The sequence below is a fragment of the Ascaphus truei genome, chromosome 4, assembly GCF_040206685.1.
Source record: "Ascaphus truei isolate aAscTru1 chromosome 4, aAscTru1.hap1, whole genome shotgun sequence".
Classification (NCBI taxonomy): Eukaryota; Metazoa; Chordata; class Amphibia; order Anura; family Ascaphidae; genus Ascaphus; species Ascaphus truei.
The window spans coordinates 292,820,495-292,838,299 of NC_134486.1; the positions used below are offsets into that span (position 1 = coordinate 292,820,495).

The 17,805-nt window shown below is 40.1% G+C and overlaps 1 protein-coding gene across 3 annotated transcripts in view; it reads right to left on the reverse strand.

Moving 5' to 3' along the window:
* HDAC2 (histone deacetylase 2) overlaps positions 1–17,165 on the reverse strand; it is a 34,212-nt gene extending 17,047 nt beyond the window's left edge. Inside the window, exons 1-6 of one of the 3 annotated variants that reach the window (XM_075597653.1) lie at positions 16,658–17,165; positions 2,557–2,699; positions 1,911–2,028; positions 968–1,042; positions 444–582; positions 44–185 (exon numbers count right to left, since the gene is read on the reverse strand). In XM_075597653.1, coding sequence (XP_075453768.1) covers positions 44–185; positions 444–582; positions 968–1,042; positions 1,911–2,028; positions 2,557–2,699; positions 16,658–16,709 — 669 coding nt within the window. In that variant the 5' untranslated portion in view covers positions 16,710–17,165. Of the gene's footprint in view, positions 1–43; positions 186–443; positions 583–967; positions 1,043–1,910; positions 2,029–2,556; positions 2,700–7,773; positions 8,023–16,657 lie in introns of those variants that run through there. The other 2 variants (XM_075597654.1, XM_075597655.1) reach the window with 2 other exon arrangements.
* Between the last annotated feature and the right edge of the window lie 640 nt (positions 17,166–17,805).

The window sequence follows — 17,805 nt, forward strand, 5'->3', positions numbered from 1 at the left end:
TATCCCCCAGAAGCAAACAGGAAACGCAAACAATTGCTCTTACCCGAAGATCTCCAGTGCCTGGAAAATATTCTCCATACTTGTGGAATGAAACAGTCATGACACGATCAGTGGTATAAAACGCTTCTTCAACACCATCACCATGATGGATATCAATATCAATATACAACACTCTTTGGTGGTATCTAGAACAGAAAAGAATCACCTGTAACTGATGTGAAACATGCCAAAGTCAAGTTTGGCTAACAGTTACCTGCTAAACACAAGCTATTCCACACCCATATCCCATTATGTAATACTATAGATGCAGAAAGCGGTGTATATGTATATAAAAAGCACAATAAGTGGTTAGCCTTATTTTTCATAATCTTTATGTAAAAATAAAATTGAAAAATTACCTAATTATTGATCAGCATACCGCTTGAACATTTCTAGAAACTTACTTAAGAAGTTCAAGGATTGCAAGAACAATATCATTCACATAGCAGAATCCGGATGCTTCTGACTTCTTAGCATGATGTAGCCCTCCTGCCCAATTAACAGCCATATCGGTTTGCTGGCGATTCAACTTTACGGCACCAGCTTAAATTAAAAAAAAAAAAAAAAAAAGTTAGTTTAAAAAACATGAATTACAGAAGCTCCTGTCTGCACACTACCTTTTAACATGCAACATGCTGATTTTAAAATTGTTGAGGCTCACACAGCTGGCTTTTTTATGATGGCCATTTGTAGCTTAGTTCAACTCTAGATAACTGCACGTGAATCGACAGATGCTTATCGTTGAAGTGTGGCCAATTAATTTGTTCTGGTAAAGTGTCTTGGTATCACATTGGTCTAATCCATTTACCAAAAGTGTAATGAGCACTACAATTAATGAATATCCATCATGGAGGTACTCCCCTAAATATATATCATCACTTTTTACAGAAAGCTGCATTATGAACAGCGACATTTGCTTTTTGCTTACCCACAGAGCCTCCAGTTGACAGCTGACAGAACTCAAAAAGACCATCGAACACCGGACAGTCCTCCCCAACATTGACTGTATAGAAGCACAAACAACTGGTTAGATACAATGGCAATAACCTCCTAAAAAAATCATATTAACAATATATGTATTGTACAAATTAAATAACTATTCAAATATTTAAAACTTCAATATAACAAAATGAGCAGTTTGAAGAAAAATAAAGTGGTCGCAATACTTAATGAATAGACATTTGACAGAAGTTACAGGGTTTAAATCTCTCTCAAGGGGAAACAAAATGGCTGCCAAACCGCCTGCCAAAAGGAAGCCGCAACATGGACTGCAGCATCATTTGGATAGCCATTTAAATCCACTTTAAAAGTGAGGAAGCAATACCAGTAGTTTCATCAGTATGTATTTCAGGAACGGAGGGAGGGGGGTTGCCAGATCTGAAAAATAACTGAACATCCAGAAGACCCCCGTTTGCCTGTGTGTGAGAGTGAGTGAGTGAGTGAGTGTGTGTGTGTGTGTGTATATGTCTATATATTATCCATCTTAAAAGAAAAAAAAGGTAAATGGTTACTATTTTGTGAATATACACTGTATATGCAGTTTCAGTATGCCACATAACATCACTCAAATACCACTGGGATGACAATGTCAAAGTTAAAATGTCACTAATTCTACAGAGAATGTCAGAATAATGTCAATATAGAAAAACCAACAAGTAAATATCTCCTGTTACAAGCTTAAATCCAACATGTAAAGGCTACACCATTTATAGAACAAGAATTCAAAAGCCAATAGGATTAAAGTATTACAATTATGTAGAAATTTGACATTATAGAAGTCATTTTTTGTCATTAAAAGTGATTTTAAGACAACCTGATGGTACTTGAAGCAGACACTACTGTTAAAAGAAATAGTTCACAAGGGAACTTACATCTCTGCATTTGCTTGCTGTATTCAGACATGTTGTCTGGCCTTATTGACCGAAGAAATTTTATATATTCATCACTGTGGTACTTGGTCATTTCTTCAGCAGTTGCCTTGTGAGGTCGCTAAAGAAGAATGGAAATAGTCACTTAATTCAAGGCACCAAGGACAAGATGTTGGTTTTTAAGGGGCAGAACTAACATTACAGGTTAATAAAACAAAAACAAACTTAGGCGATTGGCAACTTCACTTTTTTTTAATGTAAATGTTTCCCTATTAACCAGATACTTCACACAGTCTATACACTCAATGTCCCTTGCGATAAGACTGACTGTAGGAGGTTCCACAGTAAAGTGTCAACATCCTAGGTATTAAGTTTCCTCTTCTTGATAAGTAATCGTATTAAAAATATCAAAGTAGTTAAGGCTGGAGAACCAAGTGTCTGATAAATTAGAGGGGGAAAAAAAATGAACACAAGTGATATTAAAGATGTTTACAATGTTAAGAAATCCATTTGTATTGTTGGACAGTTTACATTTTTTGCCCAAAAGCGAGGCTCTCTTTCTAACAAGTTGAGAATCCTCTATTTCAGCTATTTTTTAATATACTTTGCACGTTACTAAAGAAGTACAGTATTATAAAAGTTAACTTACATAAATTTCCATCTTCCTATAAAGGCCATAGTTGAGTAGTAAGTTGTGAGTCATGCGAATCCTATGAGGCTTCATAGGGTGCCCTTGTCCATAGTAATAATTTCCGATATCACCTAAAATAAGAACATATTCCATAAAGGCACCTGTAAGGTTTAAAAGGGGTCAAAGTCCAAAAGCAATATTATATATATATATATATATATATATATATATATATATATATATATATATATATATATATATATATATATATATATATATATATATATATATATATATATATATATAAAAATCCAAGTAGTTCTTAACCAAACTGCAGAACCTACAAACTGTTTGAAAACATGTCTTACTGTAGTGGTTTCCCAATGCCAATCCTATAAAACTCCCAACACGTCAGGTTTTAAGGACATCCCAGCTTGAGCACAGGCGGCTTAGTCAGAGGCCAAGGCATTGACAACCAGGGATATCCTTAAAACCTGACCTGTTGGGGGGGGGGGGGGGTTCTTGACGACTGGAGTTTGGAAACCATTGTCTTACTGTATATGCCATCATACTAGCCAGGTAAATTCCATATTTCACCAATCTTATGTTAAAGAACCATTTCCTTTGCTGGTGTTGATACAAGTTTACCTGTTGAGTTTAGGGAGATTAAGTGTGTGTGTCCTGGGGTGAAAAACTGGCTTAAAGGTTCCTTGAATAAAATATGTAAATCATAACCCTACTTAAATGCATCTTTTAAAAGACAAGCCTAATTTGGATAGTCTCATAATAAACCATGACTTGAATCTTTAGAAATAATGCGGCTCTTTGCAATTTTTCAAATTAAGAATCTTTTTATGGTGAGGTGTCAAAGCTATATATAAGCTGCAATTTTACTAGACTTTTATAGGGCTCTACTCCCTTCCATCTACACTGTTTAAAGTATAATTAAAGTCTGGTGGACTTGCTCAGTACTCAATACAATTGCCAAGATTTATCTACAAATCACTCCAAACACCTTCTCCAAAAGGATTAACCTAATTTGTCCCATTAATGAGTGCTTATTGTTGCAACCCAACTGCACTTCACCCAAAATCAAATGTAATTCCACATTTACCTAAGCTCTTCTGCATAGAAATTACTTTCTGCTCTGATTTAAATAACTTTACACAACTTAATGTTATTAGCAAAATAAAGACTCCCCCTTATCTGCAAGTCATTATTTAAAATGTCAGAGTAATTACACCAATACCCAACTTTGAAGTATTCTACAAGTCCAATCTAGATATGTTCCAATACTGAAGTCTATGCTGTCTATTCGTTAACCCACGCTCAATCCGAAGGCAATTAGTTTTAATGCATTACCTCTATCTAAATCCCAACAGACTTACACAAATCCTAATAAAAGTTAGTATGACACGACCCATCCCTTGTGAAACCGTCCTGATTAATATTTTTTTCTCCCAAAAAGTAATACAAAATAATATCCGTTTATAAAATCATCCAACAGCTTCCTCGCTATTGAAGTTGTTGAATAAATAAAACCCCACTAAGACTTTAGGGTAACAGCCGGTTAAAAGACTTATTACATATTACGTCATCATGGTGAAGCGCAGAATGCGCGAAACACATTGTGTTTTGCAGCTGCCTCTGTAAGGGTTTTATTTGTATGATCAAATTAAGTAAATTTTTGTTTTATGAGCCCCCTCTGGATCTTCTTTGCTCAAGTTAGTGTTCCGTTTTTTCTACTTGTTTGCTCTTACTATCCACTCAACGGACTGCACATCACAGGACCTCAAAGGATTGATGGAAGATCTCTACATAAGTGAGTTCTCATCTCTCTATTAGCCATTCATTATTGCTATTGTGCTGTAAAGGGGAGATTATTTTGTGTCAGCATTTGCATTATGTGATATACCGACAGGATACACTAGGCCAGTGTTTCCCAATTAAATGTAGTCGTGGAACCCTTATATATTTTGTAAAATAGAATGGAACCCCTTAAATATTTTTAGCGTAGCACATGATAAAAATAAAAAATTCTTGGTTCAAGATCATTTTTAAAAGACCCCCACCGCCCCAATACTTTTTTAAAAGACCCCCACCGCCCAATCCATTTTTAAAAGACCCCTACCTCTCCTCCCCCCTAGTGTCTCACTCCCTCTCCAGTGTCTCTCTCCCTTCCCCCCAGTGTCTCTATCCCTCCCCCCAATATGTCTCACCCCATGTCACACTTTCACCCCCATGTCTTTCACCTTCCCTCTACCCATGTCTTTCACCCCCTCATTTCTCTTTCACCCCCTCTGCCCATGTCTCACCCCCCACGCCTTTCACCCCACCTCCCCATGTTTCTCTTTCACCCCACCAACCTTCCATGTTTCCTTTTCATCCCCCCCCCCCCGTCTCTTTCACCCCCTCCCCACACACACGATCTCTCACCTTATCACAGCTGCATGCAAGCTACGGAACCCCAGGGTTCCGTGGAACCCCATTTGGGAAACGCTGCACTAGGCAGTACTCTCCCAGCAATTACTATGGATATAATTGATCTAATTGGAGGTATCTTATTTAAAATCATCCCTAAAGTTTTACTAATTGGATGGATGTCTTTTTATGAGCACCTTGCTTCCATGCCTAGTAATATTTCATATAGTGCTTTTCTTCCAATGGGAATCAAAGAGTGTCAGAATTACAATATACAGCAGGAGTGCGCGCCAGATATTTTTGTGGGGGGCGCGGCAGTTACAGAGGCCCTGCGCTCTTCAGCAAAAGGCTTCAGTAACTCATTTAACTGAATTGAGCCGGATTCGAGCCACGCGTCGCCATGGCAATGCAACAGCAAATGACGCTGCAGGGTCACGTGATGCTGCATTAAAGGTAAGCGTGGGCGCGACAGGGGCAGAGCAGGCAGGGGGCACAGCGCAGGAAGTTTGCGCAGCCCTGAGCACAGTCCTTACTCGTATGAGCTTACAATCTATCTTTAGTCCCTGAGGCACGAGATAATTATTTTCACAGTCACAAGGTGCCGGTACTGGTATTCAACCAGGCTCTACGAGCCACTCCAGTTCTAATTTCAACATTAGTCTTTGGAATACTGTATATTACATGTGATGATGTATAGGAAAGAAGGTGGTCCCATTAACTTACATAGTAGATGAGGTTGAAAAGAGAGATACGTCCATCAAGTTCAACCTATGCTAAATTTAGATAACAGATACTTTATCCTATATCTATACTTCCTTATTGATCCAGAGGAAAGCAAACAAAAAATCCCCAGTGTCATATCATCAAATGATATCTCATAAGGGGAAAAATTAATTCTTTCCTGACTCCAAGTATTGGCAATCGGATTAATCCCCTGATCAACATCTCTCCCATGTTTACTTATTTTGTATATCCCTGTATACCTTCCCTTTCTAAAAAGATGTCCAACCTTTTTTTGAACAAATCTATTGTATCTGCCATCAGTCTCCATGGGTAATGAGTTCTACATTTTAACTGCCCTTACTGTAAAGAACCCTTTCCTTTGTTGCTGGTGAAATGTCCTTTCTTCCAACCAAAAAAGGGATCACCCTGTGTCCTTTGTACTGCCCTTGGGATGAATAGTTCTTTTGAAAGCTCCCTGTACGGTCACCAAATGTATTTGTATATAGTTATCATATCCCCTCTTAGATGCCAACTTTTCTAATGTAAATAAATCTAATTTAGCTAGCCTCTCCTCATAAGTTAGATTGTCCATCCCCTTTATTAATTTGGTGGCTCTTCTCTGCACTCTCTCTAGTTCCATAATGTATTTTCTAAGGAGTGGTGCACAAAATTGTACTCCATATTCAAGGTGTGGTCTTACTAATGCAAGGGGCATAATTATGTTTACTTCCCTTCCATCCATTGTCCGTTTAATGCAAGATAAGATCGTGTTTGCCTTTGCAGCTACTGCATGACTTTGGGCACCATTGCTAAGCCTGCTGTCCACAAGCACTCCTAAATGCTTCTCCATCAAGGATTCCCCCAATTTATCCCCATTTAATTTGTAAGTCACCTGTTTATTCTTGCTTCCCAAATGCATAAACCTTACATTTATCTGTATTAAACCTCATCTGCCATTAACCTGCCCAAGTTTCCAGTCTCTCCAAGCCCTTCTGGAGAGAAATTACATCCTGCTCTGATTCTACTACCTTACACAATTTAGCATCTTCAGCAAAGATGGAGACTTTGCTTTCGATGCCAACCTCAAGGTACTTAATAAACAAGTTAAAAAGCAGGGGTACCAGTACCAATCCTCGAGGTACTCCACTCACGACCTTAGCCCAACCTGAAAAAGTTCCATTTATGACAACCCTCTGTTGTCTATCCTTCAACCAGTTTTCAATCCAGGTGCATATATTTTTACGGAGTCCAAATTGCTTTAATTTGTACACCAACCTCGTGTGGAACATATCAAAAGCCTTTGCAAAATCTAAGTAGACCACAACTGCATTACCCTGGTCTAAATTCCTACTTACCCCAAAGAAACAAATAAAAATTAGTTTGGCATGACTTACTCTTACTTATTTCTGCGTCCAGGCGAGGGGAGGAGCACAGAGAACCCAAACAGAGGCAAGAGTCAGACCCCAAGAACAAGACATGAGAATATTTGGAAGACCATACGTGATGCACTTTATTAAACCGGAAGATAAAAATAAAAAATACTGGGAAGGGTGACCAAGGGAAAAAGGTAAACAATTGAAAGGAAAGGTAAAGACAAAATAAATTATACATATAACACACGAAATATGTGTCAATAAATACCTTGGTGTGTTTCAAATAACAGACTTCAAACTTATTACACAACGTCGTTTAAATCCTATATTTACATCAACTAGTTTAGGCAGTTGCTGTTGTACTGGGCCAGATATAAAATTATTTTGCTCTTTTCAGGACAATTCCTGCCTTAAGTTCCCCAGTACAAATTCAGGTTGTGAATACAAGGCTCCTGTAGATTCAGGGCTGTCTTTTTAAGCCGTCTATGTATTCTAATGGCCAGAGGCGCAGTGCATGTCCCTTACGCCCTCCCAACACTATTTTTGGGTGGTTTGCTGCTCAACCACTGCATTACATTCACTCTACTTAAAATCATACATGTCTCCATGGGTAACCCATTTAAAATAAGTAAACTAAAATTTTAACAAAAAAAAAGAGGGGGGTTTGAAATGCCAAATTTTGGTCCGAAAGTGTTATTTGAGGTATCAAAACTATTACCATCAAATCTGCCCGTTATATCTGTAGCCAACTACTTCTAATCTTCTCCCTTTGTTCGATGGATCCATGTTCTCTATTTTGTCAATTTCTATCAGGCTCTTGTCATTTATTTGCTCTATGGTTTCTTGTTGCCTATTTTGCAGATGTGTATTTCTATCAGCTTTGATTCCTTCCTTCCGCAGTTTTCATGCTCATTTTTATTTCTTTCATTTAAAACTATTATCCATCAGATTACTCCTTTGCCTTTTTTGAACAAGAGTAGCATTATAACAACTTTCTCAACTGAAAATACAAAAATCACAATGAAAATACATTATAGAAAATATATAAAAACATCCAATTTACTGATATTACAAGATCAAGCTAATGCTACAATGTGGTGTTGAAAAAGCTTGTCACAACTATGGAGTAAACTTAGTGTCTCACTGAAAGTCTATAGATATAAAACTGCAATATAAGGACTATTTCTGACTGCTTGAAGACACCAATTACTTCACAATGCGGTGGTCAGCTGCTTACCTTGCTGAACAGACAAACAAACTGTGCATTATTATAGATACAGGTACTCTGTGGAGCAATGAATTGCAATTATAGGTTTAGGTTAATTCCTGGCAGAATGATGGCAATTGTACATGCTTGTTCTCTGAAACAGCTCGAAGAAGCGTTTGCTTTATTTATTAGCAACCCCCATTTCACGGTGGATGGTATGCGGTCATGCATACAGTTGCAACTCAAATGCAGGCATTTTGATTGGAGATGTGGCTCCCTTGGTGACCATGGCAGCTGTGTTTTTAGTCCATTGCTAGATTTGTGGCTGTGTCAAACTAGTACCGAAACTACAAATACCTCCAGAAAATCGGGTGGTCCACAAATGTCGTGAGACCACAGCCCCAGGGGACCCCACATCCAGTTAAGGTTAGATTTTTTTTATTTAAATACAGAGATGAGATTGTTGCCGAGTGGTTACTTGATTTTCTTCTTACATGTGAATCTAGATGAAAGGTCTCATATTGGTTTTGCTACAGATCATTGATTCTAATTTTGGGTTACAAAAACAACTGGTCAATTATTCCTGACACTGACATCTATCCTCATGGCCATTTACAAGATGCTGGTGGCCACAAATTAATGTAGTGGTGTGGGGAAAGTACATTTCTCCGACTGGGAAAAATAGCTGATCCTTTAATATTTTTATTAACAGTTTTGTAGGAAGTTCATTCCAAGAACAACGGGAGGAATATCTTCACTGTGGGTGCAACCAACAATATTAGCTTGTCGAGGGCAGCAGGTCTTTCCTAGCATTCTAGGTATGCCATCTCCAATCTGTTTGCAGTCAACCAAAGCCAGAGTTAAGGAAAAAAGTATTGTGTTGCTTTAGCTGTTCAGGAGTTACGTTTTAGGAAATATGATGTCCTTGCATAATCATTCCAAACAAGCCTGTCAAAAAAAAAAAAAAATGGATTTGGGACTTATTTATTAAGGGCAACTGGACTCCGGCCCACAAACCTCACTCATTCTGATTTAGACAATGGACCTTCCACACTAGGAATTTGCATTAAATCGCTACAAGTCTCACACCATAATGCGGGTTCAAAGTCTTCTGACTCCCCTCATACTTCAGATCCTCCATCTATCGACCAATATAAGGTAATTTTTAAGTAAGTGCCACTTACAGCTCTTTCACCTCAATGGTGCCACGTTTGCTATCACACTGGTTAAATTGTTCTTCACGTAGCAATAGGCACAGTTTCAGAGTTGCTCAGAAACTGCCGAGAGGCGATTGCTTTCTCTTCCGGGCGACCATCAGACTTTAACTGCCATCTATGAAGTCCAGAAAGGTAATATTAGGGAGTTGTGATTGCATCTTCAGCTGGCCCCTTAAAGCTCCTCCTATGAACCTATCAACAAGAATAGGCGATTCCAGAAGCGCTCTCTCTAATGCACCACCAGGCTATGTTTCTCCTAGGGATATCTTGTTATGAGGTTTCTTCCTGCTTTTGGCTCTTTAGTTCCAATCCTGTCTTTAACACAAAGTTCTATGTTGGTTTATAGGAAGGAGGGTAGTGTGGTGTTCCCGTACCATCTATTAGTACTGTGACCTCCGCATCCTGGTGAGGGTAGGAGCATCGACAACCCCATCCAAAGAGAGGCGGTAGTCAGACTCCCAGCACAAGACACCAGATAATATTTGGAAGCGAATACATGATGCACTTTATTAAAAAGGAAAAAAAATGGGAACCAAGGTAAAAGCATGAAAAGTGGAAACCAAATACAAACTTAAAGACAGTCATATAAAGTAAGCTACACACTGGATTTCAGGGATTCTTACAGGACATGGTATGCACAAATAGAGATCTTACAGTATTTCGAACAGACTGCTCCCTAAATTAATACAAAACATCTTTTAAAACGTCTCTCTATACTAAATAGTTATGATCAGTTGCTGTTGTAACTTACCAGGTTTTGTTTTCTTAAAAACGTTCCCCAGTACAAATTCATTAAATCGATAAAAATGAGGCCGTTGGAATCAGTTAATTTACAAGCATGCTGCGGTGAGAGTTGTATTGTACATCAGTCAAAATCTCCAACACTGTTCTTTGGTGGTGGCTTGCTGCTCTTGTACAAGGTCTGGTCTTAAGCTATTTTGTCCCACCTTCATTGGGCTGCACCACCTCCTAGCCACGCTCCAGTGAATGTGATGCAGGTACTCAATGGTATATAGATCACAGCCATGTTTATTGGACATTTCTGCCTGCTCTATGTTGCCTGATATTTTATTTTTCACTGTAGCCTATCCGGAATATCCATTGTCTTCACTTAATTCTGTACTCTCCAGTCAGCTCGTCTATTATCTTTTCTCGAAGTCTCCTAACTACAACACACTAACTGCCAGTCCGCATTTTAAAACACAAGTATGGGTCTGCCCCTTTAAGAAAGCCTGTATCATGTTGACATGTTAAAAAAAAAAACGAACACATTTTAATGCATCTGTACCAGACAATTGGATTAGAAGTTATATAAGGGGAAAAAAAAACAAAAAAAAAAACACCTCGAAAAATAAATCTCCAAAGAGCAGCAAAGTTAAAATGAGTTTTTCACACATTCCCAAATCTGTTTAATTCACCCAAATGTGCATGTTCCACAGTGGTTAAGCTGCAGACGAGGATTCTGGATAGCGAAGTGCAAATTAGTTCCCTATCCACTAAATTATTTCCCTATAACCTTTGCGCCTGTTGCTTATACAAAGCTACACAGCTAAACCTGGACCATTTTTATCCACTATAACCAAATCGTGTCTGGTATACACCCATTACCAGATTCACAATGCAGTATAAGTGACCATTCTCAAACTGACGACAAAACAGCAGTCAACAGGCAAAATTCTTTGTCCCAGACGTCAAATACTTTGGGCAAAGAAGGTCTTTACCCACTATTCAAAGTGCAGTCCGTATTAGGACAAAAGTAAAGAAACGGCAGTGTAAGGTTACACTACTGAAATTCAGATTTCCAGAATCGCAACCATTTTGATGACTTCGTAAGAGATTATATGGTCATGATCGCTTCCCGAAGTGGAGGCAAGTCACTTCCATTCTGATAGTGTGCACTATTCCACCATATCGTCATCTAGAAAAACAAGCATTACATGTATAACGTACAGTACATCATATAACACACGGCATTATGAATATCAATGCGCAGACAAAATTTCATCATGTGATGATGGGGCAGCACAGGTTTGCCATCTGAATTCAATGGTCCAGTTACAATGTATAGATAGGAATATTTTAATTCAAACCAGACTGAGAATGTTTTCATTATTCTTGGAGGGCCTAGTTCTTTAAGTCAGTCCCAATCAGTACAATGTCTATTTAGGCACAAAAATTACACAAACAATTCTAAACAATGACAAAAAAAATATTCACTAGAGATTTTTTTAAGCCGTGTTCTCTGCAGAAAATGGTTGATCTTTTTTCTGAGAAAGCTCAATAGCAATTCAAAACCGTTAGACAGTTAAAGTGTAGTGGTTGTTGAATTCAGAACTTGTCTACATTGTATTAAAAATCTACCCTTGCAGGACCTCTCATCAATCCGTCAATGGCAGCACTGGGACAAAGAAAGGAGCAGAAACTTCAGTGCTCACTTGGCACAAACCTCCAGACTGGAGACAGGCAGCAGGTTTATGATCTTTCAGAAAAACTACAGGGTCAGCATATCTATAAATCCACATACAGGTTTGTAACCATCTTTATACGTCAGAATACTTCAATGTATTTACAAACAGTATTTTTAGATTATATCTTCAGAGAAAGTTGGTAAACACAGGTCCCTACAAAAGTGCCAGTATATGAATTCATTTTTGGGTAAGGGATTACACTAATTTTCACTTTTTAACTACATACAGCTCAACTGTTGCTGCAATAGTGACTAAAGCACATGTATTTTTAAGTGTGCAGAACAATATTTTCAAAAACCGTTACTAAACACTAGCACACAGTTTTGCACTTTTAAAAGTCCTCACAGTAAGAGCCACTCAATAGGACACGTGTTCCTTATGATGTACTTTGCCAACACCGCATGCAACTAGACACCAGTATTATATCTGGTACCTAAAATATTTAAAAAGGCATTATTAAATAAAAGCCTATTTGCCACAAGAAAGGTCTTACTTGAACATTTTCTTATTTTTTACATGAAACATATCAACTAGAAGTTGAAAGACACCAATAACTAGTGTTTATAGTAACTCACATCCTCTTATCAAACTACATTCGTAAGCTTGTAATCAAGAGTGAAAGGTAAAATATTTGCTAGAACTGAAGCACATCAGCTCATCTAGGAATAGGTCTTGGGGGGGGGGGGGGCGGGGCTGCTTAGGAGAAAATCATACATTACAAATGGAGGGGGGAAAAAAACATCTCAAAAGCATTATTGTACAAGCCACCCAATGTCAAACAGTAAAGTGTTTAAACTGCAGATATTCTGATCCTGGATATGCATATACAGTATACACACACAATAACGGTCAAATCGAGCATCCTCATTGAGAGGCCTCAAACATCAAATAAGGCTGCCTCTGTAATAAGAAACAGCAGCCATTTTTAACACTTTCAAAAAAGCCCTATTGCAAATATAAATATCCACAGAAACAAGAGCCTCCTACCAGAAAGAAAAAAAGACAGAAAGTCTGGACAATGTCCTACTGCACCACCTGGTCCTAGGTAAGATGGATCCCCTTTGTCAACAAAAATGACTGATTCAGGCAACTGGAGCAACCTGCAAAAATCCCATAAGAGTTAAAAATCGCTTTTGAAACAACTCATATAGTAAGAGTCAGTGTCACGCTCATCATACCTCAAAAGCTGCAAGGTCCAAGGGAACGGCAAAACTGCATATTTAAACTATATAATATGCTGCATAACAATGTGCATATGGTAAAATGCCAACATCCCTTAGTTACCCCTTCCCTGAAGCAGTACCTCCCACCTCCTGCTATCCGATTCAATCATTCCTAGTCCCCAAAGAAACCCAATTTATGCTGGGGGAAATGAAGGAATTCAAGTTTGAAGGTCTTCACTTTCAAAAAGGTCCTTAATCTTCCCTTCCATTAAAAATACAGGTCAGATTGAAACCTCAAAAAAACAGATACGTTCACAAACTTGGTGTCCGACGTTCCAGATCCCCCATCGGTGACGGAGCACAGAGTTAGTTTGGGGAATTAAAAGTTGCTTGTGAAATTACCAAAGCAGAGTGAAAACAAAAAGGACTGGACCAACCTGTTGAGCTGACATTCAAGCAATGTTAGCAGTAAACATTTATTAAAAGAAACATTTAACCAAGAGATACCAGACATTAAAAAAATTAAATCTAGTAAAGGACTCAAGAGAGATCTAAAAATATAAAATAAATAGTACAAGACTGTACCATTGTTTCTTAAATGTCTATACAGATCCACTCCCATGTCCCTCAAGATATCATAAAAGAATGCGCATCACCAGATTAAAAATTGAAGGATAGGAATGATCAAAATCTCTCCTGGTGAAAAAAAAAACTGCATTAAATGTATCAAATACAATTTCCACTGAAAGAAATTACATGTTTTTTATTTGATACATTTTGTAAAGCACAGAATTTGAAAACAGATAAGTTCCCACTTGGTTCTCCATATTCCCTATTTGATCCTTGTTTTTATTTTCATATTTGTAATAGCTTTGTGTACATCAGGCATTTGTGAATTCCCTTATTGTATTAGACTCAACTCCCCCGGTGGGAGGCTATTGCAGGAATCCACCCTCCATTCCCATGAAGGACTTCCTCACATTTCCCCTTCAGAGCATGACTACTTGTAATAACAATTCTCTCTTAAATATGCTTCCCTCCTGTACTTCGTCGAAACACTATGTATTTGAAAGTGTCGATCCCTTCTCAGGCCTGGGACATAGTGCCCCACAACAGTGCTGAGGCGCGCTGAGGCTCAGGGAAAGCGGTGCTTTCCCTGGCCTTACACAGCGCGCCATCAGGGGGCGGGCCTGGGGTGGGCCAGTGACGTCACGGAGCTGGTTCGCCCTCATTGGGCGAACCGCTCACGTGACCGGCCCTGCGCTCCGGCAAGCAGGGAAATTTCAAAACGCCGTCAGACACACGCTTCCCCAAGCGTGCTGACGCGTGCGCGAGCCCCTACTAAAGCCGCTCTAAATGCGGCTGTAGGGGCTCAGTGCTGAGCGGGAGCGGGCCTCAGCGCGCTTCCGCCAGCAAGCGGTAAGCATGTCCGAGGCCTCAGCTGTATGTATAAGGCTAAGGTCCCACTGGAGGCTGCTGCACGCACGCCTGCCGTTCTGGCAGCACGTGCACAGCTGAAAACTGATCTACGGTTTGTTAGCTGCAATCGGCGGTGCAGGGGCATGACCTAAATGGGGCGGTTGGGCGCAGCCATGAACTTGCTAGGCTGCCATTGGTGCTAGGATTTCTTTGCATTACATAGATATTTGCTTGTAGTTTGAGTAGTGTTACAACTAATAAGTTCACCCAGAAAGCGGTGTGTTTTTTTATTTTATTTCAAAGCCGTTCTATATGAAAAAAAAAAAACTGATCTTTATAGAAATTTTGTACATCTCTACTGTGTAGGCTTGGAAATAAGATAAAACAGTTAACAGACCTGAAAAACAGATCACTAGTGGCATTTTTGGAATAATATATTTAGCATGAAAGCATTTGGAAGGGATTTGGCTCCGGCGATCTCCCGCGCACCATGTGACACGTCGCTGCACGGGAACCCAATCTTGTTGTATCCCCTGCTGGCTGACGCGCCTAAGCGCGAAGAGGGACAAAAAGCAAAGAGACACCGGGGCCAGGTAGAAAAGGAGGTGAGGGACGTGAGAGGCACACGCGCGACACCATCAGCAGCGGGGACCTAGCCTAAATGTCCTTCAGTGATGGTGGCTTTGCCTCAGTTTTGAGACTGATAAATGACGCCTAATCTTCTTAATTAAATTTACCAAATTTACAAAAACAGTATCAAATAAACCAGATTTTAAAAAAATCATAATTTTGCATCGGTTTTGTCCGATGTATACTTTGCGGGTGTGTGGGCTGAATCCCTTCAAATGAGCATTTGCTACGATCAAGGACAGGCGTGATTTAATTTTGCAAACCAATGATGGGATTGTAAAACATTGTCAACTAGGGATGTGCAAATCTGTGCCAATTTGCTTAAAGATCCTGATTCTTTTTTTTTTTTTTTTTTAATTCTGCAGAAAGTTTGAGTGAAGTCAATTTGCAGGACCAAGAAAAGTATTATTGCCAATTTTATGTAAACAAAGTTTGTCATTGTTCACAAGAGAAAACTTTTTGAAGTTAAGTATTTCAAAATATTTGTCGTTTGTTTGTAACCAACAGTAAAATGTATTTATTTTTTTACAGCATTGAATGTCTAAAATTGTCCACGTTGACAAACTTCACTTTCAAATCATGGTCACAGTGACATGGTCACACAGTCCAGGATCTCACAGCTCTGCCCAGGTGCAGCCAGATCCTTCTCAGACACACTACCACCAACATACCTGGGGAGCAATACTTTGTGGCACTTTATTTTTGTAATCGAAAGTTAGAAAATAGTGGTGTAGACCACAAGGAATTTAAAATGTAACAACTCATACTTCTGATGAGCAATAAAACGGCAGGGTACAAAAAAGACAATATTAGTCAAGATGAAATTAAAATGTAAACTTGCTTCAAAGATATCTTCAAAGTAGATTTGATTTTTTTAATGAATGATGCATCCCCCCCCCCACATACCCCTGAATTATAATGCCAAGACATCCCTTTTAATATGAAAATAGGTCAACCTTAGGATGTTATCCCCTCTGCAAGGAGGCCTGAAAAAAATAACTGTGCAGCACACAAAGTGTGCAAACATCCTGACCCACAGGTATGCTTATTAAAGTGATGTGGAGCAGCCTGCAAATCCCAGCATACCAACCTTTCAACATTTGCATTGCAACTTTTCCATGCGGTGTCTTTGACACACGCATGCACACGTCTTAATACTTTGCAACGCATTAAAAAATAATAAATAAGCTGCATGTTAGCTTTTCACTCAGTGCCAGTGGATCCATGCACCGCTGTCATTACATATAATGACCCGAGGACCGGTGTTATCACGGTCCCCCTCACCCCCGATGCTCCAGGCCCCATATACACCTGTGGTGTAGGGATGTCACGGAGCAGTGAGGTAACGGGAAGTGTGTGCATGTCACCTCAAACCCAATGAAAGAGTAACGGACATATTTAACGGGATAAGTATCCCGACTTTGATGCGCTGGAGCCTATGGAGGCGAGGCCTGCGTTTCAGCCGGTGCTATGCCCCCTCCTTCTCCTCCTCTCTTACCATCATAGTAGTAGCAGACCTTCTTCTTGCCGCCCCCCTGACTGTACGCCATGGAGCGCCGCGCGGACGCTGACACTTGCCCGGCCTCGCGCTGCTGACCTCAGTTGGCGGTTGGTGATGGAGTTCGGTGAGGCGCGGTTTGATTTGAATAAAGGGGAGTCAGGTGCAGACGGTTGTTGTTCTTGTCGACCGTTATTCGGTTACCAATGGGAATTTCCCGCTCGGACACTGGCTGACCAGGCGCGCGCGCACAGACAAATACATATACACACAGACACGGTGCGGACAGAGGTGGGAGGGACTTGGAGGGAAAGGAGGGGTCAGGTGAAGCGCCGGGAGCAGCCGGGGAAAAGAGGCGGGGTTTCCATTGAAGGTAAGCGTCTGGGATCATGCAGAAGGGGCGGGGATTGCGTCAGGGAAGGAGGAGCCTGAGGAGAGGAACTGGAGGTGGCGGAGGAACTTTTAGAGAGAGGCGGAGTCTGAACATTGAAATGGGAGGGAGCAAACACCGCTTCAAAACATCAGCAGCAGTAGCGGACGGAAGCAGCGCGCGGGGGGTAAAAACCAACTGGACTCGGTGCTGGGGGGTGCGTGAGAAGGTTTTTCCACGCTGGGTGACTTATTTGGTCCCCATGAGCACATGTATGAAATCACTGAGGAAACATATGACAGTCGGCCGCAGTGTGACTGCTGCGTGTTACTGTCGCGCAGAGCCTGCGGATGTTATTGCCGCTTCGTATCCCTCCCCCCCTACCCGTTGCAGCGTGAGTGGAATGGTGCGGTCCGAGAGAGAGAGACACACACATCAGATTTTGTCCGAGCCCCGCCCCCGCCCGAGACATGGGCAGGTGTGACGTGTAGCGGGGATCATGGGGCAGACACTAAAGAGATAGACAGACTGAACAAAAGTACAAAAAAGTGGCTGTCATTCAACAATAATTTATTCTTGCCATGTTACAGCCAAATACTGTACACAGATATTCAGAGGTGAACTTGTGTGCATATGTAATATATTTTACTCTATTGACTTGACTTTATATTGGCCATGGGTGTTTTGTATGACATTTTAACTCCTGTAGCCTAGCCTCCCGGCCGCTACTTCTCTGCTTGGACCTTTCCAGTGTAAGTCCTGTTAGGTGCAGGCAGGG